The following is a 23,144-nucleotide window of genomic DNA, read 5'->3' as shown; positions in this document are numbered from 1 at the left end:
GCACTTCATTTAACTCTGCTACTTTCAATTCATTGAAAATCTATACACAGGTCTTCATATGTATTTATATGCCTTTAAAAAAAATCCTATTTAATATTTTGTAATTTTGTAGTAATTGTGAGGTTTTTAATTAATTTATGAATGTTTTATGCATTAAATGCATTAAAATCTTCTGAATAGCTGGAATCTAGAAATCATGTAACATACCCAACATATGGATAATAAAGAATAAAAAAATACTAATCAGCACTTTTTCCCATTTTCATTTTCAAGAAATGGCAAAAATATAAAACAACAAAACCATGTACCAGTCTCCAACACCACACACACACACACACACACACACACACACACGGAAGTACATTTAAAATAGTTTATTTATATAAACATACACTTGCTATAAAACCCACTGCTTATGGAGGGTTTGTCGGGTTCGTTAGGTCGTCCTAAGATGATCAAATAAATATAGAGCTTCAGCACAGGTCACTTTCATCAACAACTCAATTCCTCTCTGAGTAACAAAACCATATCAGCTACATAATCCTGCTAATAACCTACTCATTATATCGTAATTAGAGATTAGCAAAGCAAATAAAAGGCAGACATGATAGATGTGGAAACGCTCCATGTCCCAAACACTGGAATTTATGTCTACTCAGCGTTCTTACTAGAAACGTCTCAAAAAAATCCCACTTTTCGGCACTCATACGGTGCTCATACTTAGTGAGCTGCGAGTTTGCTTACGACTATTCAAATAATTTCAAATTAGCTATGTTATAAAAACAAACACAGAGGTCGAGGTCACATTTGTTTACCTTTTCTAGCTTCCTTCAGCAAGGATTAGCTAAGTGTGTTTCATGATTTACGTAGTGATATCTCGCTCACCGCTAATTAGCTGATCACGATAACAAAAAGTGACTCTTCGTTAGTGTTTCTCTACTATCAATTCCTAGTGTTTGGGACATATCTTGATTTTATACTTGTTTTCAGACTCAAAGTGTAACAGAATGTGAAGTAAGGAAGGCTATGAAGGTTATTTAAACAGACTTGGGCTTGTATTTGCAGAACATGTGTTACAATTTTTTATAAATTTTTATAAATGTTAACCATGGGTGGACAAATCAAGAGCCCAGGTGCCTGGGACAAGCAGATTTTTTTTTTTTAATTTGTAGTTGCCCAGCAGAGATGTTAGCAAAACAAAAGCTTTCATTTGGTACATAGCTATGTTTAAATGTTTAAACATAACACGTTTCATGGTGGTGCGTTACTTCGATGCTGTAACTATAGTGTGTGCAACTCGTTCCAAATCCCACCTCCTGCCGCACTACACACATCGACTACACGGATTAATAAGTGTGCATGGATACCAGACGATCTTTTTGGAATCTGGAATACACATGTATGCGAAAACACTGACGAGATCAAGGAAAATAAAACGTAGCGCAAAAGTCGGGATATAACTCTCCTGCTTACTACGCACATTTACCTCGTGGTTAAACATATCGAGAGAAATGTCTCACGTGAAATGCGAGGATGGAACACCACATCTCACTGACAAAAACGTTGGATAACGACTTTTTGTCGAGGCCGCAAACATGATATGCTACATTACAAATTTTGATAGATGAGGATAAAGTTTTCTTTCGTCTGTATTAAGTCACTTGACTAGCTAACTAGCTTGATACACGTTATTACATTATGCTAGCTTGTTTTTTTTTTAGTATAGTCAGCTTCTGGGCAACAAAAACATGGAGGTTTTACTTGCCCAGTGGGCTAGCTAATAGATTTATGATTTGTCCAACTATGTAAACAACGATAACTTGGTCTGATAAATAATGTAAAAACGTAAGCTTCCGAACTCCAAGACTGTTTTAAATTATTTGTTGAATTAACATGAAATGATGAATTAAACCTTGCTGTGGAAACTACCATGTCTATCAACATGTGAATCTTTAACGTGTAAAGTCCAGTTGGACGCCAATACCTTAAGAGTTAATTGAACACTATGATTTTTGCCATGTACAAGGTTTACGAACAAAACGCAACAGGATTAAGAGAGAATTTTGCTCAGTATATAGCGCAGTATATAACTGTGCGCTGCAAAATAAAATGAAGTAGCTCTACAAAGCTTTGGATGTTGCATACACATACACGACCACACAACCTCTCATCAAGGGTGCGGTCATATTTAAGGCACGGCATGGAAATAGATATGACCGACACATGTCTGGAAAAATAGAACGAATTCTCCAAAACTAAAACGACATTCTTGTTCTTTCTCCAGCAATTGACAGTGAAAATGAAACAAACTTGAGCGACCAAAACAACCCCATGGAACTAATCGATATTCATCCAGTATTTATGAGACTTCAAACATCATGCATTATTTTTTTAAACAACAGCAAACTAACATTTGATCAGAATGAGATGATAAAAGAGAACATAAATAGGAAAATGAAGAGGAAATACTCAAAAACAGTTCAACACTACAATTAACTTAAAACCTCGAGTTAACAAACCAAGACATTTTTTTAAACCATTCATTCATTCTGGCTGAATCCCAAAAGGCTTTAAAATACCTATGTAAGTGCACTACAGAGGGTATAGGGTATGACATACTGGCTTCTACACCTTTTGTAGTGCTTTAAGGAGATATTTGGGATTTTTCTTTTTATTCATTCACAGAATAAAGTATGCAGCATGTGGTGCCTTCCGTTATGGCCATATAGAGCAAAATAAACTCACACATTTTTGCACACACAAAAAAATTCTGAAATTAACCCCAAATAACTCACTATTTGAATTATAAGTATACTTTATAAGTGTAATGTATAAGTTAATATCTTCTACATGCTTGATAGTGCACTATACCATATGTGCAATATCCACTGATGAGCCATTTGGGACTCGGCTGTAAAATTTCAAGGTGCGTCCTAAATGACTGCCTACTTCCAATAAGTGCACTACATAGGTCATAAAAAAGGGTCTAGATAGTGCACATGAGGTCTGATAGGAAGCCAAGTAGAAGTGACAGATTCTCAAACTTTCTACATTTGCAAGCAAAACTGATAAAGGTTTAAATAATCATTGCTTATTACGCTTATCTTTGTGTTTCTTCTCAAATGTTTGTCGTCAGTGGCTGAAGGTTTGTTGATAAAAAGTCTAAAGTGCAAAACCGCTGATGTAAATACGCAACAGCCACGTCCCTCCGCTAACGTCTCAATCACACGGTTAGATAATTGGATTTAGTTGAAGAAAAATTTTTAAAAAAACAGGTCAGTGTTTTTATCACTAATTTATCTACCCATGTTCTGCAAGTGGAACGCTCCACTTTGTACATTAAGCTAGCGACTGTTTAATATTTGTTAACTGCAGTGCATGCTCATGCATGTGGTGATTAGAGTTATTGCCATTAGAAGACTTTTTTTTTTCCACAGAAATATGAAGCTTTACACAGAAATATCATCCAAATACCCCACAACGTTCCAGTTTAATCCGTTTGTGTCAAAAGGCGATTTGTGCTTTTTTTTCTTTTTTTTTTTGAGATGATATGAAATATAATTGTGTGTAATTCAGTGTTCATTGTGAAGATGGCCCAGGTTTCTGTGGGCTTGGCAAATGTTCCAGTTCCTCTTCAATTTGGGTGCAAAAAAGGCTTTATAACGTGGTGGGTTGACCAGCAGCTGTGGGGAATAAAAGAGTCATACAGGCATTTATTAATAATAATAATAATAATAATAATAATATAAAGAATACATGGTATGATAACAGTACCACAGTGTCAGTTTTATTTATTTAATAATGGCTTCAAATGGCATTCCATCATTTTTTTTCATTCATAATTTCATAATTTTTTTCATATTTACAATCCAAATAATAAATTTCAGCATGACATATTGTGGTTATATCAAACTATCAGATGGTGACGCTGGATTCAGAATAATGGGTAATTTTGCCAAACTCCACCCAATCCACCCAAATCATGCAGCTGTAGCTACGTCTGAATATCAGTAATAACTCCTCACATCGCACGTCCAAATGCACGTGATCAATGCACGGCAAAATGCCCAGGGTTGAAGTTAACAGTGACAGTGTTGAATTAGGACATAAAACTGATTAGACATATTCAAACTTTTCCCCCCATGAGGCAGTTGTTGGAGAATGTATCCCCCATTGACCAATTATGATCAGCTTGAACATTATTTGTACAGTGTTATTATTTAATACTTCATCGTAGGCCTATCTAATCATTTTTTTCTGTCAACATTTTCATTCTTGGCTCAAAAAGTGCAGTTTTTCAGAATTTCCAACCAAATAGTTTAGTTGAACTCAAACCATTCTCCACTTATCTTGACAGAAAGCGCCTCATTAGTGCATCGTTCAAGCACAGTGAGCACGGGCCAAAACTTGGGGGAAGGGGGCGGGGCTTCCAGAGAGTGTCAGTTAATATCAGAGAGTTCAAAACATCTGCACACATGTTTTTATTATGAAAAAAAAACAGCTCTTTTGGTATATTTTGGAGTATTTCAATGTTAAATGTGGCGCTCCTATGCAAAATGCGTAAAGGCTGGCAGGTCTTTTCGTATTTTCCATCTCACTACCTGCAATTTCTCGCAGTTTCAATACCTCTGCCACTAAAACTTCAGACATTTCACTGCAGGAAAGAATAAATAATCATTACTGTTAAAGTGTATGCTCAGTTGTAGTATCGGATTAACAACTACAGCTATGAATAAACTATTTCAGGGGTAGAAAGTTCACCAAGAGCACTGGACCCTGTTAAACTGTACAGTGACTACATTTCTGTACACAATATAATCTGATAGCTGCAAAAAATTTGATTTGGGCAGAGATTAAAACTCAATTTTATCATTTAGGCATCATTTGGGCATCTATTAATCTATACATTTAAAAAACGAACAGTGAATCGTGTCCCCATTACACGATGAAGCACAATAATAAATATGAAACGAATGTCAATCATAATACGCATAAAACACAATAGAACACGCCGTTATTAAATTACTCACCACGAGATTTCATGTAGCATGAATGACAGTTGAGAACACCGTTCCGGATCCGGACATCGGTTCCTGTGCTCGTTTCGCCAAGCAGCCCTTTACACACACCGCACTGGGACACACAGGTGACTCCGAGTAAATATTCGAAAATAAACACGGGTAATTCAGAGTAGCTTGCAATGTGCAAACACACCCACTCACACATACACACATACACAGCACACATGTATCTTACCTTAAAACACTGGATGTGGAAGTAAAGGCCCAAAGTGTCGATGATCATCGCGGCTCCTTTGCCCAGCGGCTGTGCACAGCTGGAGCACAGCTTCTTCGCGCTCACCGACCTGCAGAATTCGGCATATTTTCAAAATAAATATCGGCAGATATTTTAAAGAAAAATTTCAGGGAAACTCTCTGTTTGTCTAACTGTTTTGAAAACCTTCATATTAACTCCACTGTAGATCTATCTGATAAGAAAAATGATTTTTAAATTTTTTAAACATTTTTTCATTCATTTAAAGTGTTATGATTGTGCTTATATAGTAATTGTTTACTTTGATAGCAATACTTCATATGTTTTCTCTTTAATATACACTATATTGGCAAAAGTTTTGGGACACCCCTCCAAATCATTGAATTTAGGTGTTCCGATCACTTCCATGGCCACAGGTGTATAAAATCAAGCACCTAGGCATGCAGACTGCTTCTATAAACATTTGTGAAAGAATGGATCGCTCTCATGAGCTCAGTGAATTCCAGCGTGGAACTATGATAGGTTGCCAGCTGTGCAGTAAGTCCATTCGTGAAATTTCCTCACTGCTAAATATTCCACGGTCAACTCTAAGTGGTATTATAACAAAATTGGGAACAACAGCAACTCAGCCACGAAGTGGTAGGCCACAGCATATGCTGAGGCGCACGGTACGTAGAAGTCGCCGAATTTCTACAGAGTCAATAGCTACAGACCTCCAAACTTCGTGTGGCCTTCAGATTAGCTCAAGAACAGTGCATAGAGAGCTTCATGGAATGGGTTTCCATGGCCGAGCAGCTGCATCCAAGCCACACATCACCAAGTGCAATGCAAAGCGTCGGATGCAGTGGTGTAAAGCACGCCGCCACTGGACTCTAGAGCAGTAGAGACGTGTTGTCTGGAGTGATGAATCACGCTTCAATGTCTGGCGATCCGATGGACGAGTCTGGGTTTGGCGGTTGCCAAGAGAACGGTACTTGCCTGACCGCATTGTGCCAAGTGTAAAGATTAATGGAGGGGGGATTATGGTGTGGGGTTGTTTTTCAGGAGTTGGGCTTTTCCCCTTAGTTCCAGTGAAAGAAACTCTTAATGCTTCAGCATACCAAGACATTTTGGACAATTTCATGCTCCCAACTTTGTGGGAACAGTTTGGAGCGGGCCCCTTCCTGTTCCAACATGACTGCGCACCAGTGCACAAAGCAAGGTCCATAAAGACATGGATGAGCGAGTTTGGTGTGGAGGAACTTGACTGGCCTGCACAGAGTCCTGACCTCAACCCGATAGAACACCTTTGGCATGAATTAGAGCGGAGACTGAGAGCCAGGCCTTCTCATCCAACATCAGTGCCTGACCTCACAAACGCGCTTCTAGAAGAATGGCCAAAAATTCCCATAAACACACTCCTAAACCTTGTGGAAAGCCTTCCCAGAAGAGATGAAGCTGTTATAGCTGCAAAGGGTGGACCACCTCCATATTAAACCCTACGGATTAAGAATGGGATGTCATTAAAGTTCATGTGCATGTAAAGGCAGGCGTCCCAAAACTTTTGGCAATATAGTGTATCTTTCAGTAGTGCCTCCATTAAAGAATTACACTTAATTCATATAAGGATTTTTACACAGTTTAATGATGTAAAATGATGTAAAATTAGCTTATAAAAATGTAAAATTATGTATTGTTTTTTTAATGAATGATGAATTTAATCCCTTAAACGTCCAGGTCAGTCAGTAGGTCCAGACTTAAATTCCTTTCTCTTGTAACTATACTATATGTGTTAATTTATAACTGAATAATAGGCCAGGGGTTTAAGGGCTTAAAATTATTATTATTTTTTTTTTGGCAATGGACTCAGACTTTCGCTGTACATTAAAACAGAATTATACCACAGCGCTGTTGAATTCTCTGATCTGTTTGGTCAGAAGGTGTTGATTAATTTTCTCTAACAGCTCTGATAGTAGTTCCAGGGTAAGGTTTAGAGTAATGTGCTCTTTCTAACGCAACTTACACATGCACTTGTGTGGCAAATGCTCCACCATATAACTATATATGGAAAAAAAATGCCATGTTGTTCTTTAATATAAGAAAAATTGTAATTGTTGCTGAATTGCTGTGGTATAAGAGAAATAAAACATTCATGATGCGCTGTTAGAGGAAAATAATCAACTTTGGGAAGGTAACAGTAACCCTACTTCGCATTGCTCTACATCACACCACCCAGTCGTTGATTATTTCCCTGTAACAGCACACATCCAAGTGTTTTATTCCTTAAAGAACTTAAATACAATACACTAAAGAACGGATTACTCATCATGACTGAATTTTGTATAGTGTGTTGTCTTGAGTCTTGAAGTGTGAAACATTGTGTTGTATTTGGATGCATCATGTAGGTTTATTTGGTCTGGACTTCTCATCATAATACGTGATTAATGTGTTTTATTTATTTATTTATTTATTATACACTGTGAAAATTTACGTCATTCACCCGCCTATCCAACATATCAGGAGTCTTATACGACCCTATACTGGATACTAATCACTACACGTGATACCTCACACCACTGAACCACATCTAAGCAACCTCCACAGGAACAACTCTTAATTTAAGAACAAAGAAACTCAGCGAAATTTAAACTGCATCGCCATCTGATGCCTCAGCAGCAATCTGGTACAGTTCAAGTTTTGGGGAAAGTCGCCAACATTCTACGCACTCGTATGACGAATACGTATTCGGGTTCTCTTACACAACAGTTAGCGAGCCAATATGACTAATTTACACAAATTGGGGGAATTTGTTACGGGATATTTTGTAGGAAACATTAGGTTTATAATGTGCAACAAATTGGGAAGATATTGAAACACTTCAGCAGGCATTATCTCACCTATATCACAGCCACTGAGCAGCGGATAAAACAACAGATTGCGTATATGTCTGCTTACTCTTAATGAATGACATCTCGTTTCTGATTGGTCGGAAATTTTTGATTAATTTTCTGTAATTATCTGAAAGTAGTTCTGGCTGTAATTCAAATCACATGTTTGTATCAATGCCCATGTTCTAATATGTTATCATTTCTATCGTAACAACCTACACAGTGGCTTGTATGCCAGATACTCCACCTGGTCTAATGCTAATAACAAACTTAACAAAGAAAAATTTAACAATTTAAAATTTAACATGTAGTCATTGATATGGTAAAGTTTTCTCTAAGCAGACATTTATTTAACATTTATGCAAGGAGTCTCCAGTGTAAGCGTTTTGAAACCGTCAGTAGGTTTTCCTCTACAGTAAAGTCCTCGGGACAGAGAACTCTACGCTTTCTCAGAAACAAAACAAGCTGCATTGTTCAGTCTCATTAACTTCAAAAAAAAAAAAAAAAGTTAAAGAGACGCAGGTGAGGGAACGACTATTTATAGCTGTTATAACGTACGTTATTGTTTGAAGTGAATTGTTTCATGGAGATTCCGCAACATTCGACGTAACTTTAAATGGATAAAAATTGCAATGTGTTGTTCATTAATAAAATAAAAATTGTAATAGTTGGCATATTACTAATGTATATGAGGAAGAAAAGACTTCTGTATGTGTATATGGTAAAAGTAACACCCCTGATTATTGATTATTTTCCCGTAACACTACACACCCCTATTAGTGTTTTTATTCCCTACACCGCAAATCCAGTGTTATTGTGTTTATTTTAAATTTTAATCTTCCATACCAACAGGTTAACATTCTACAATTGTCGACAAATCCACACACTCTAGTAGTTCAGTTGCAACGTTAAGATTAGTTTGTATAATATAGTCACAAAACATAATCCAGTCCTATCATGTTACTCATTAGAGCTTCTTATAGGGTTCAGGCTGCCGCGGTTTATCAAACTTGTGCATTTAAAGTCTTGAGAGTGACTTGAAATTTCTGTTAAGTGATGAAATAAAAACAGTTTTGGTGGTGGAGTCAAAAGGTCATGAATCATACCACAAATATAAGAGCATGACAAAAAAAGTGCATATACATATCCATAACTGCATGCAAGAACAAGCACTGCCTAATGACATGATGGGAAATGACTCACATGCACTCTACTCGACGGTGCAAGCAATGGTGGTGTGTGTGTGTGCGTGTGTGTGTGTGTGTGTGTGTGTGTATATGTCCTACCTGTCTGAAGATGAGGGTGATGTGTCTTGTGATGATGGAGATGTGTGTATCCCTAAAATGTTTTCGTACGACCCAGACCTGACCACATCAGCACGCAGACACACACATACACAAACGTACAGACGTACAGACATACAGACATACACACATATGAGAAAGCAAGCAGTATTTTTTGTTGTTGTTGTTGCCGTTGTTGCTGGCTTGCTTTCATTTTCAGCACATCACATAAGTTTTAACTGCATCACCAATAAGTCTGAAGGTCTTAAAAACTATGAAACGAAAAAAAAAAAAAGCCATTTAACAAATATTTTTTCTTTCAACTAAAAATCCTTGGATGCATTTCAAAATAAAGTTCAAGCCCAAATGCACGCTGTGTGTATCAGAGACAAGCTTATCCATATCCATATGCGTTACACATGCCCACATGCATGTCACACACACGTGTACACACACCTCCTCATCCTGGGAGGCTGACTCTGTGAAGGGCTCACATTCCGGTCCAGGGAGGCCGTTTTTTTCCACTCCTGTCTGCTCTCTGATTTACAGCTCCAAGACCCATCTGTATGGACACACATGTAAACCGAGTATATTTCTGTGTGTGTGTGTGTGTGTGTGTGTGTCTCTGTTTCTGTGTGTGTGTGTGTCTTTTAATATGCAAACATTTTGTTGCTTCTCTAGGAGGAAATATCATGATTGAATCTTTTTTTTAATTTAATTTTTTTTTTTAGGGCTGCACCAAAATTCTGACCTCTGAAAATATCCACAAATAGTAAAATAAATAGTAAAATTTCACCTCTTGACTTTTTCATTACAAGTTTTACAGACAACCTTAAAGCACGGCATTCTCCTACTCAGCTCACGTACAATAATTCTATATTTTACATAATATATTACTCTATTTATCGATTTTGTGGAATAATATCCAGTTAATAACTGACTCGATGATAATGTGCATTTTTTTTAAAATACATTGTTTTTTTTATTTAAACAATAATTAATTAAACATTAATTTAAACATAAATAATTAATAGGATTTTTTTAAGCCCAAAGAAGTAAAATAAATGAGTAAATTAAAATCAATTGATACAATTTATGCAACAGCACAAAAGCTAATTCATAACATTGAAGTAATGAAGCACTTGGATTTAAATTTCAATTTAAAATTTAACTTAAATTAAAATTTTAAATTATTATTATACCATGTTTTTTTTTTTTTTTAATTTATGGACATAGAGTAATTTTTTGTTAGTGCTATTTAACTGTATTTCCTTTACATTTTTATCTCTATTAATAAAAAATAAATAAATAAATACATTTTAAAAATCTCACACGACTTCCTATTCACTAAATATGCTCACTACAGAGGGTATTAAAAATTAATATTACAACTTATACAAGGCTTTTGGAGATTTATCCACAGACATTGGATAAATAATGCCTCCAATTATTGTGTGTTAGAATGTGTTAACTACTTATATGTAATATCACTTTTAGGACGCGTTCTTAGTTTATTTATATATTTAATTCGAAAATGTCCACATAATTAATATAATAAAATATACTGTATATACAAATGACATACGGTATATTCAGAGGCCTGTTTCTATGTCAAGAAAAATAGTTTTTAAGCAAGTAAACACAGAACATCTTAAACATTCGAATGTGGATTTTGTGTGTGTGTGTGTGTGTGTTAGTTACAGCTCACCCTGTGTGAACTGCAGCTGTGGTGTAGCTGACTGACTCTCTTGAAGTTCTGCTCCCTGGTCGTTCTTTGGTGGAGGTGACACTGCTTCTGTCTGATCAGACCTGTGTGTGGAAAAAAAAAACATAGATAATACGTTATCTAGAACATAGAAACTCTACAAACAGTCAAGAAAGCATCTATAGACTATCTATAGACGTCTATAGACTAACATCTTGTCAGTCACTCGACTAATTCTGAGCAAAATGCAAAGTTTTGTGGTTGATGTTTAATCAATACTCTATATACACACTCTATAGACGCTGTAGACTATCAACTCGACCTTTTTTATTTTCATTTCATTTAGACGGTCTAGTTTATGGCTCATGATGTGTAGTAGCTCATCTAACACAATTTCAAAGTCACTTCATATGGACTCCTACGAATACATTTCCTCCTAGTGCTCGATTCTCATTGGTCAGAAAGTTTTGATTAATTGTCTAAAACAGAAGCTCTGACAGCAGTTCCAGCTGCAAGGTTTATAGCAATGCGCTCATTTTAATATGTTTTCTTCTCTATAGTAATTTACACAGCAGACTCCACACAAACAGATAAAAAAACGTGTGTAATCATTGATATGGTGACGTTTTTTGTGAGGAGACAATTATATAAAGTATGTGAGGAGAATGCTTGGAAGGAGTCTCCAGTGTCAGTGCGTTGTAACAATCAGAGGTAAAGCTAAACGTTTTCGGACACGGGTAAGTCTTCAGGAAGGAGAGCTTTGTGGTTTCTTGGCAACATGACAAGCCGCATTTCACAAGAGTAAAAGAAGGCTGGGGAATAAATAAATAAACTTATAAATAAATGGATGCAAGGTATGACGTTCTTTGGTTTATATTAAAAAATGTAATCTTTGGCAAACTGCTGTGTTATAAGAGGGATAACACACTTCAGGATGTGCTGTTACTGGAAAATAATCAACTTCGGAGTAGTCAAAGGTTCCCTAGAACATCATAATCAAGTGTTACCAAATTATATATTTGAGACCTGTAATTATTTTCCTCTTTATATTTTTCTACACTATAAAACAAAGGTGCCGATCATACAACCCGCTGGAAAGGTCCAGAGCAATAAAGGTTCTAATCCGGCCCAAAATATGAATTTATAATCCACGGTCTAAATTAAATCCATCTTGTGGACTGGAATTGAATCGAAAGATTTTTTTTTTAAAAAAAAGTGACTCTGTTATTCCACTAGGGGGCAAAATAGAGTAATCAATGAACACATTTATGGACAAAATGTGCTAATGAATTGTAATTCTTCATTAGAAGGCTAAAAAGTTGACATATAATCCCAATTAAATCCATTTCGTTTCCAGGGTAGAACAGTTCAAGATGTATGATTTTACGTAAAATACTTATGCATGTCTCTGTATGGTGAAACCATAATTCGGGAAATTAGTTTTCTTGGTAATTAAGTGCAGTCTGTTCATCTGTTTTGTATATCTTATATGTTCAATCCATTGGGCATTCAGAATGTACCTTTTAGATAGTATTCTAGATAATTAAACCCATTTAAGTGTGGATGTTGGCATGTTATTGGGCTAATAAATATGTATTTTTTGGTCCGGCCCACTTGACACTGGACTACGTATAATGAGTTTGACACTCCTGCTCTAAAATAACCGCGCTGTCGATATTCACTGTCTCACCTGTGCTCTAAACCATTTCTCTGGTTCATCTTTGCCTCTTTCTCCAGCATTTCCTGTTTCCTCTCCCAGTCAGCCAATGACAACACAATAGTGTCGTGGGGGGTTGTGGAGGTGGGCGGGGTTTCCGTCACACCACAGGATGAGTGCGGGGTCAGCGGGGTCACCGTTTCCTCCAAGATCCGTTGCTCCTATTCAGAATCCATCACTCATCAGTTATGTATGATAACACAGAAGAAGTCCGCACCGTTGTAACATTGTTGCAGCGGGATGTCTGAGAAATGGAGGGAGGAAGAGATGTACCTCTTCATGGTGTTTCCTTTCCTCTTCTTCTACCTCCTTCTGAGCTTTCTCCCACTCCTGCTTCAGTCTCTCCTGTTCCCGCTGATACTTCTCCTACAGGGATAGACAGATCAAAATCAATCTGTGTTCCAGTAATGGTTTAAATGGCCTCATTGACTTCCCTTGCAATTTCTGCAAGAGTGATATTTCACCCTAAAATAATCTTAGACTTAGTACCTAGAGCTCCAGACACTATTCATTTCACTCAGAATTGTAAGGATATAGGCCAAAATGTAAATCCTTCATTAATTTGCTGATTAAAACTGACAAATTTTACATCATAACGCTGATGAATTCTTGATTTTTGCGTTTTTGGTTTCTTGTGAACAAAACAGGTTGCATATTTTGTCTTATTTAACTTCCAGAGAGACCAAAAAAGAGAACCTTAGAGCTGCTTTTAATAGAAAACGAACGCACACCTTCTGATTCAAGAAGTCAAACATGCTCTGGTATAATTTTCTATAACTGTAGTTCTGAAAGGCAAATCACGAGTTTATATTAATGCACTCATTTTAATGCATTACACAACACACTGCGCTGTTATAGCTGCTAATATAATAATCTACTCTGTGTCAGGTCGCTTCACACTACCCTGTTGTTGATTATTTTTCTATAATGGCATGCCACGGTGTGTTTTTATTCTGTATCTGTACTTCTTTTTTTGTACATGTTCATTGTGTCTAGGAGTATACACTATTCCGCTATTATATAAACCTCTTCTACCAGGTTTTAGAAAGACAAACAGGCCTGGAAATGAATCTTGGACTTTCCTTCATCAGAGACTTACGCAATCTTGTGTTGCATAATAATAATAATTATGTAATCCTGTTTCGAATCTTGTCATTGTGTACTTCTTCAGCTGTATGCAGTGCAATTATACGTTGTATAATAAACAAAAAATTGTAAAAATTGATCCATTGTATCCAAGAGCTATCTTGAAAAGTCCAATTTAAGAGACAGAAAAAAGAGAGATAGAATAGAAAAGGTGAAATGAGATGAGATGAGATGAGAACGGAGGATCACCAGCTTTCAGGTGCTATACTATTGATGAGTGTACAGACCAAGTGAAAAAAAAAAAAACGAACAGGCCACAAGGACAGTGAGTGCGCCTCTGGACCGCGAGATACAAATACTAACTCAGTACTTAATCCGAAATCCGAATTTCTACTGAAATCTATCTACACAATCATTACAAGCCTCTTCTTACATCTTATGGATGTCCAGTATAGTTAGAGCTGAGCATCCATCTTTTAGCTGTGGAAGGTCACAGGTCATGTGACACACCTGCGACCTTTCAGTGTACCTGTAGCAGGCGCTCCTGCTCCTGCTGCCACCTCTCCTGCCGTTTACGCTCTTCGTTAGGGTCCCACGTCCAGTGATTGACCCTCTTTGCAAGGTTCAAGATTGGGGTTTCGATCTGACGCACACAATTACACACAGCGAAAAGAAAGGAAAGAGGAGGAAAAGGGAAATGACAGGACAGCTTCTACTTGGTGTAAAGGAAACGAAAACAGACAGCAAAGGAAAGGAAGCTGGTGACAGAGTGTGTTGGAGGTACTCACACATTCGCTGGTGAAGTCAAATCCCTCTGTGGAAAATGAAAGAGGAAAAGAGAGAGGAGATAGTTTACACGCTGAAATATACACTACACTCATTCCAACCACATGGCTGCTTGTTGCTGTATGACAAGCTAATGAAGACATAAAAACAGTGTAGAACATGACAGTAATGAAAACATGAAACGAAGCATCTTCAAAACTTGTCCAAACAAAGCGTCATGGAGGATGCTGCAAAAAAGGACAGTTTATAAGGAACACAATCATCAGGAACTCATCGTGTAGGTTCCACTACTGCAGTTCCCTGTATTTCTATCATTTTTTAACACACCCTTGTCAACGTTATGGGTTATTGCAACGTTAAAGCAAAATTTAATATCGTCAGTCATCTTCATGTTCAGGTCCCTATGTCAAAATGGTCAAATTCAAATGAATTGTGTCACTTATTTTAAAATAGTGATGAGTTAAGTATTTCGTGGCCTTAATATATGAATTTGTGGCCAACCATATCACCTCAGGAGCTCTATACATATGATCATATATTTATTTATATATATATATATATATATATATATATATATATATATATATATATATACACACACACACATATATGTAGGGCTGCTACACTGGACTGTGGGAAGATTTGTAGGGTGTGTTAAAAATGGTTCCCTCCTGGTTCTTACTATGGAAGCCTAGTGAGGACATAATGGAGCAGGTTTTATACATATACAGTACTGTGCAAAAGTCTTAGGCAAAGAAATGCTGTAGAGCAAAGATGCCTTCAAAAATAATTAAACTAAATGTTTCTACATTTAAAAAAAAATACTATAAAGAGCAGTAAACAGTAATAAATGAAACAAAGTCAATATTTGGTGTGACAGCCTGTTGCTTTAAAAAAAAAAGTAGTCTCAGGTACAATGTGTGCAGTTTTACAAGGAAATGAGCTGTAAGTGTTACTGAGCATCTTGCAGAAGCAGCCACAGTTCTTCTGGAGACTTTGACTGTCGACTTGCTTCTGATTTTTGCAGCGAAACCCAGCAGCCTTCATTATGTTTTTTGTCTGAAAAGTGCTTCTTATGTAATATGCTGCTTTCTTTACTGACATACAAATATTTTTCTGTAACATTTAATTTTGTGCTGAAAAACTAATGTTTGGAATCTAAAATGTTTTTGTACTGAATCAATAATGTAGAAGTCATAAAATAAAAATCTATAACAAAGTTTGTACTTAAAAAAAATAGGGTGCTAAGACTTTTGCACAGTACTGTATATATATATATATATATATATATATACATATATATATATATACACCAATGCATATCAATTGTAAAAGATCTCATCATGCCCTCAGCAGGTTGCAATGTATAAACATGTAAAACATTTCAGAATGGACAGATCAACAAGGTCCAGACCCTGACAGAGGACAAGAAGCGACAGAAACGGTGGATGAATGCGCCTTCCTTCTCCACTCTGACCCTTAAGCGCTACTAGTGTAGGAAACCCCTCGTTAGAGCCAGTTTTACCTGCAGGAGCGAAGAATTCCCAGCGTAACCTAGAGCTACTGGAAGTGTTTGTGGGTTCTGACGCACACACGTATATACATATATAAGGACACACAATAAAAAAAAAAAAAAAAAAACAGCCAGAGAGAGAAAAGGTGGGTTTTAAAAATAAATACAGAGCCAGAAAACGAATAGAAAATGATAGAAACCTATACACAGGGATAAAGAATACAGAGTGAGGAATCCAATTCAAAATTTGAAGGGAAATCCGAAGTAAATTAAAATTTTACAAGCAGGTTTAATGAGAGGAGAGTTTAAATGATTGGCAAAGCAAGGAACTGTGGGTAGTGTAGTTTTGTTACCTGAGTAGGACGTAACGTCAGCCTTTCTGGACTCAGTGAAGGAAATCTCATCAGATTTCTGGCCTAATCCATCTGAACAGCTCATCTAAACATTGGGGAAACATTACATCATCTCGCGATTCAAACGCATCCGAAATTACATGAATACACATTCAAGATAACAACTAATCTCAGCTTATTAATCCTAATGTTTTAGTCTCACCCATAAAACCAAAATTGATGGAAATCCTCCAAATATGACCCTAATCCTACCGGTTATGATTGGACCTTCCTGTTTTGACTCAACCCATTAATCCCACCCCCCAACACTTCTTATTTCCTATAACACACATCCTGAAGTGTTTTATTCCTCTTGTACCACAGCAGTTAAATGTTTTATTTATTCAGTGGTTAGTTGTGATGTAATAAAAGCTATGTAATTTGCACAACTCTATTCATATGAAATGTTACAAGGGTAAAAGTTTAGTTTGTGGCAGATGTTAGTGCTTCATACCTTTTCTTATGACTTCATTTCATAATCCGTCTGCCTAAATGTCCTACATACTGCTTTAAGTGTGTGTATTGTAGTGTAATAAGACGTTAAAGAAATGAATTACCAAAATTAGGAAGCTCGCTTAGACACACCCCCTGCTACAAAGGATTTTTTTGCATTAGTCCAAATAAAAGTGTTAGCTATACCTGGTCAGTAATAGAAGCATCTGTTGTGGGGAGTGAGTGTGTTTCTCTAAGCTCCGTCACGATGGTCGTCTTCACCACACAGTTGCGCTTCACTGCTGTATCAGGGATGGTCTGCTTTCCTATGACGAGCAAGAAACAACACACTGAGCCGCTGGCAACGTCTCAAGACATGCTGAGACATCTCTGACTGACTACTCAGGCTTAAATTATATAAACATGGTCTTGAGAAATCAAATTGTCTTAACATATCAGAGACAATACACGGTAGGTCTAGAGACAATTCATGTCAGTTTATATTGTGTATTGTGTCTGTTTATAACTGTTTCATAGGGCGGTTTTTAACAATCATTACACTCTGTGTGTATTTAACAGTCAGCTCCAAAATTATTGGCACCCCTGGTTGAGATGGATAATGGAAACATGACTTTGTGGTTAATTAGCTTAATCTCACAATGAAAAAAATATCTAATATTCTACTAAATCTAACCTAAAATGAAAATCAAAATGTATATATTAAAAAAAAAAACACATGGGTCACAATTTTTGGGACCTAGAAATTCTAATGAACAAAATGTAACTGAAGCACATTCTCACTTATAGTTTACCTTACGTTCACTTTACAAACTCTTATGCAGTCATCCATGACTTCCTGTTTCACTGGGGTATAAATATGAGGTGACACACAGGTCAAATTTCCGACATTAGAATGCATTAGTGCATACACAGATGAAATGAGACAATACAAATTGAGCCTTTTTTTTTTTTTCAACAAGCACACCAACGTAGCCAAAGAGCAGAAAAGTCTCCAACCTGTTAGTTCTGAATCTGTGAGAGTTTTGGAAGTCTCGTCCTCTGTACTCTTTTTAACCGGACTGCTGTGACTGTCACTCTCTTCTTTAACATGTTCAGTTTTTTGAATGGATGAGGTCTGAGTGCACTCCTGAGTCGTGGTTTCACTTCCTGCTGAGATGGCTGACACTCGCTGAGGACTCTGACTTGCTGGTTTTGGTGGTGTCGGGGTGAAGGAAACAGGTCTCACTGGACTCTCTCTTGTGTCCTCTACAATGGCGTCACCATTCACACGCACCAGTCCATCATTCTGAAGCAAAACAAACACAGCCAACATAAAATACAGTAAGTGAAGGGCTAACCTATAGATGAATATACAGTACGGTACAAAAGCCTACCAACAAAAACTGTTTGTTTAATACAATTTTGACAAGATTTTTCTTTTTTTGGTCAGGAGAGTTTGTACTTAGATAGATGTAGACATCTCGTACAGCTAAAAAAAAAAAAAGAACCCTTGATTTGTCCCATATGAACAATTACACACATTATTTTAATCTGTTAACATGGAGCATCTGCTCTCAAGTATTAACATATTAGAACAATCACATTTATATAATTGTCAGTGCTGCTGTTATAGAAAATTAATCAACACCTTCTGATCAATCAGAATCGAGTATTTCACAACCGTGATATAAGGAGTAACTCCAGTTGTGATGCAACCAAGAAAGACAACCAAGAAAGACAAGATTATTAACATGAACGTGCAGTGATATGCCATGCATTTGTGATATCCTTAGTGCCTGCCTGGTCAGGGTTTAAATTAGGCTACTAGTTTGTTTATATTCTGGGAAATAGAGCGGAATAAATTCTATCTATCTATCTATCTATCTATCTATCTATCTATCTATCTATCTATCTATCTATCTATCTATCTATCTATCTATCTATCTATCTATCTATCTATCTATCTATCTATCTATCTATCTATCTATCTATCTATCTATCTATCTATCTATCTATCTATCTATCGCAGGCATATGCAAACAAAAATATTAACTAAGGTTGAAGAACTATCAGAGCCAGAATTCACAGACCATGCTGGCATTTCCAGTTTTTCCCAGCGCTTTGTGGAGGAGTTCATATTTTAAAAACAACAGCAGCCACAAAATGTTCTGTTTAAGCTACGCCCACTTCAGGCTAAAATACAGATAAAAATACGGATAGTCGCACTGCGTGACACCCCTAGTGCTTTTGAGCCCTACTGATGGAACAAAAAAAGAGAATATCTTTTACCTTAACTTGCTTAAAAGAAGGCTGATTAAATTTGGGCTGGCTGTATGGTTTTGGTGTTAGTAATGGCACAGGTCTGGATGGCGCAGGGGGCATCCGAACAGGCGAGAGACGGACTTCAGGGGCTTTGGTTGGCTTGATGGGAGAAAGAGGGGCTTCTAAGGTTTTGGAGTCAAGGCAAAGTGAGAGGGGGATGTCCGGAGTGTTGGAGTCTCGAACTGGAGAAAGTTGGACTTCTGGAGTTTTTGAGTCTCGGATTGGAGAAAGTTGGACTCCTGGAGTTTTTGAGTCTCGCACTGGAGAAAGTTGGACTTCTGGAGTTTTTGAGTCTCGGATTGGAGAAATTTGGACTCCTGGAGTTTTTGAGTCTCGCACTGGAGAAAGTTGGATTTCTGGAGTTTTTGAGTCTCGCACTGGAGAAAGTTGGACTCCTGGAGTTTTTGAGTCTCGCACTGGAGAAAGTTGGATTTCTGGAGTTTTTGAGTCTCGCACTGGAGAAAGTTGGACTCCTGGAGTTTTTGAGTCTCGCACTGGAGAAAGTTGGACTCCTGGAGTTTTTGAGTCTCGGACTGGAGAAAGTCGGACTCCTGGAGTTTTTGAGTCTCGGATTGGAGAAAGTTGGACTCCTGGAGTTTTTGTGTCTTGGACCGGAGAAAGTTGGACTTCTGGAGTTTTTAAGTCTCGTGCTGGTGAGAGGGGGATTTCTGGATAAAGTGGGAGTTCTGGAGTTCTAGAGTCTTGGATAGGTGATAAATCTGGAGTGTTGAAGTGGCTGTGCATTATAGTGTGTGTTATCTGTTTAAGGTACTGGTCGCTGGAATCTGTTTCTGTTTCAGTGAATGTCTGAGACTCTGAAATTTCAGCTTCTTCATTCAGTGTGTATGCAGATTGGAGTTTTGCAACAGAAGGGAGTTTTGGAAGCTGGAGTTTCTCCAATATGGCATCACTGATGGTGAAGCGGAGGGCATAGCGCTGTAATATGGCTGCTTTCTCTTCGGGAGTCGAGGCTTGGCAGTATAACTCGTGCAGCTCCTGCTCCCGACGCTCCCTAGAGCAAGTAGAGAGAGAGAGAGAGAGAGAGAGAGAGAGAGAAAAGGGCACAAATAATTATAACACTTAATAAGTAATAAGACTTAAATTTAATATTCATGCTTTATATACAATGCAGTTTGAAAGAGAATCCAAGGATATGAAAACATGATGAAGTATCTTGCAATATCATGCTTTTCAAGGTCAATCAGGACTCACAGCACACTGCAGACCCACTTTTACTACTGCAGTAAGAATAATGTTTAACCCCTCCCCCCCAAATATTTACCAGATACTTGTTAGCTATGATCTGTTAATAAACTAAAAGGTCATGTTAAAGGTCTGTATAAAGTTGCATAAATGTTAAACATTATAATGTATAGATATTTATAGGGATAATGCTGCAGTCCCAAATAATCTTATTTTACGCATATTTTTAATTAAGTATGAAAGATTGAAGACATCATGTTGAGAAAAAAAGACACAGAGAGAAAGAAACAGAGAAAAAGAGAAAGAGTGGATTATAGTGATGGCCCCTTACTTCTCCTCCACAATCTCTTTGTAAGTTTTGATGCTCTTCCTGCGATGAGAACTTCCCTCCGATGTCATCAGTTTCTCCATCATCTTCCTCTCCTCCTCTTTCCTGATCAGGTCCTGAGAGGCACTGCGCCTTCGATTCTTCCACCGAGCTAGGTCCTGTACACACACACACACACACACACAAACAGATACATCTTCAGGATGGAGGGGTTTGTGGTTTCTGGGTACCATGACAGAACGCATCACGTCACCCCACCACTGATTATTTTCTTATAACTAAGAATAAATATATCTCATGTTTACTCCTTACTTATATAACAAGGAGACAATGTATGGAGTTTTTCCATAGGCAGACAGGGCTGCATGTGTGAACTGATATGTTTGTATCCTGTTTTTATTTTCCTTCATACTGTTACATGTAGCATTCATTTAGATGTGACTCACATCCTGCCACTGGTCCTCCTCTTCTTTGAGTTTGTTGTACTGGTTGTGCAGCCTCTCGTGTCGCGTTTGGCTGTGTGGTGACAGCGAGTCCACATCCTCCTCTTCATCACGCATGTCAATCAAACTGACGCTCCTGTGAACAACAAACAAAGCGGAACAAAACTGTTAACTGCATACACACAAGTCCAAGGCCGTGTGCAGAACGAGACCTTGAGCCGAGGTTGAAAGGTTAAAATCCAGTGCAGGATGCAGAAAGGAAAGGAAATGAAATAATGAAACAAGTCCAAAGTCAGTAAATTAGGCAAGAATCTTTAAAATACATTCTCAATAACATCATACTACTGTGTATGCTAGAGTGTGTAGTGTATATGCTAGTGTGTGTTCCACCACAGTAAACTTATCTAGACTAAAGATTAGATCAGAACATCTCTTTTTGGATGCAGGAGTGTAGGAAGTTATTTACATGCAAAAATCGCAATTCTTCAGCGAGTCACAGAGAGTGAAAGGTCAGCAGAATGGATGACAAAAAACAGGCACTTACTCGGTTTCATCAGAAACACTAGAAGCCTTGTGACTGAATCTAGAACATTAAAAGTTAAAGGAAGAAGATTGTGAGCTTTTGATAAAAGCAATAATAATAATAATAATAATAATAATAATAATAATAATATTAGGGTTCCCGCACTTGCAGTGCTTGGACCCCTAATAATAATAACAATAGTAATAATTTCATAGTATAACTATGTATAAATTATGAAGTTAAAAGTTAAAAGTATAACTTTTCTACTCCATTTCTATGAGATTCAGACACAATATAGAGCAATGTGTCTCTGTACACAAGCATCGCATAACATAGCATAATTAACATAATTACTCAAATGCATTTTCATACATAATTCAGAAATCAGTTTCCTGCAGAGAATATGTATACAGAAATGCAGCTCACATACTTCAGTTCAAACACACTTGATTTATGGTGAGCGGGAACAAAACTGAAACAAGACTGATCGGTAATCCTTTAAGAATTATGTCACATAACATGCAAATGCATACCTGCTTTTGTTTAGAAAAAAAAGAAGCATAGCGTAGAGTCCAGAAGTCTGATTCTACTACAAATAACTATTTTGATTTCATTAGTTATCCAAAAGTAATATAATACTTACAAAGTACTTTTCATACGATCATTTTTGTACTATAGGTGTAAAAATAATTGTTCTTATTTATTGAAACCATTAGTAACAATGACATTTATCACAAAGTACTGCACTATCCGATGTTATACTTGTACACATTACACTTTAATTCAATTAAATGGCATCACAAAATCAAAACAAAGCAAATATACTTATAATTCTAAGTGAATTTAAGAGTTCATACTTTTCTACTTTAACTTTACGTAATAATTTGAAGCTATATTTCAACTATGACCAGAGTATTTATTTTAATATTACTAAATTGACCTACTAATTTTAGATAGCATAGCTATGGGTTTTTCAGTGTTCTGTTGGCACCAAACTATAGGTAGTATACATTTCCATACATTTCCCATAATCCTGGAGCACATCTACCGCAAAAAACACTAAAAGTGTGAATATTCCAATTTAGCTAATTAAAAAAATCCAAAATGCCACATATGTTGCTTTGTCTTTACACCTGAAAGAAAAATGTGTCTTAATGTCCAGAACATGCTATATATACTGAGTACATTTATGTATTACTTTTTGATAACATCAAATAAAAACAGTTCATGGAATTGGACTCAGACTTCTGTTCAGACTCTACAGGATTTA

At 36.9% G+C, this 23,144-nt stretch overlaps 1 protein-coding gene across 11 annotated transcripts in view; it reads right to left on the bottom strand.

Annotated features, from left to right (window-relative positions):
- Positions 1-359: 359 nt before the first annotated feature.
- Positions 360-23,144, bottom strand: part of limch1a (LIM and calponin homology domains 1a) — a 62,006-nt gene continuing 39,221 nt past the window's right edge. For 7 of the 11 annotated variants that reach the window (XM_053230823.1, XM_053230824.1, XM_053230828.1 and 4 more), the window contains 17 exons: positions 21,896-21,934; positions 21,355-21,487; positions 20,912-21,066; positions 19,345-20,389; positions 18,073-18,361; positions 17,263-17,381; positions 16,585-16,669; positions 14,721-14,746; positions 14,462-14,575; positions 13,120-13,212; positions 12,820-13,007; positions 11,133-11,233; positions 9,881-9,986; positions 9,428-9,505; positions 5,257-5,365; positions 5,031-5,133; positions 360-3,683 (listed from right to left, as the gene is read on the bottom strand). In XM_053230823.1, the coding sequence (XP_053086798.1) occupies positions 3,658-3,683; positions 5,031-5,133; positions 5,257-5,365; positions 9,428-9,505; positions 9,881-9,986; positions 11,133-11,233; positions 12,820-13,007; positions 13,120-13,212; positions 14,462-14,575; positions 14,721-14,746; positions 16,585-16,669; positions 17,263-17,381; positions 18,073-18,361; positions 19,345-20,389; positions 20,912-21,066; positions 21,355-21,487; positions 21,896-21,934 (2,809 nt within the window). In that variant the 3' untranslated portion in view covers positions 360-3,657. The remainder of the gene's footprint in view (positions 3,684-5,030; positions 5,134-5,256; positions 5,366-9,427; positions 9,506-9,880; positions 9,987-11,132; positions 11,234-12,819; positions 13,008-13,119; positions 13,213-14,461; positions 14,576-14,720; positions 14,747-16,584; positions 16,670-17,262; positions 17,382-18,072; positions 18,362-19,344; positions 20,390-20,911; positions 21,067-21,354; positions 21,488-21,895; positions 21,935-23,144) is intronic. The other 4 variants (XM_053230825.1, XM_053230833.1, XM_053230827.1 and 1 more) reach the window with 3 other exon arrangements.

The sequence above is a fragment of the Pangasianodon hypophthalmus genome, chromosome 28, assembly GCF_027358585.1.
Source record: "Pangasianodon hypophthalmus isolate fPanHyp1 chromosome 28, fPanHyp1.pri, whole genome shotgun sequence".
Taxonomy (NCBI): domain Eukaryota; kingdom Metazoa; phylum Chordata; class Actinopteri; order Siluriformes; family Pangasiidae; genus Pangasianodon; species Pangasianodon hypophthalmus.
Note: the sequence above shows the minus strand (reverse complement) of the source record. Positions and strands in the feature narration are given on the sequence as shown.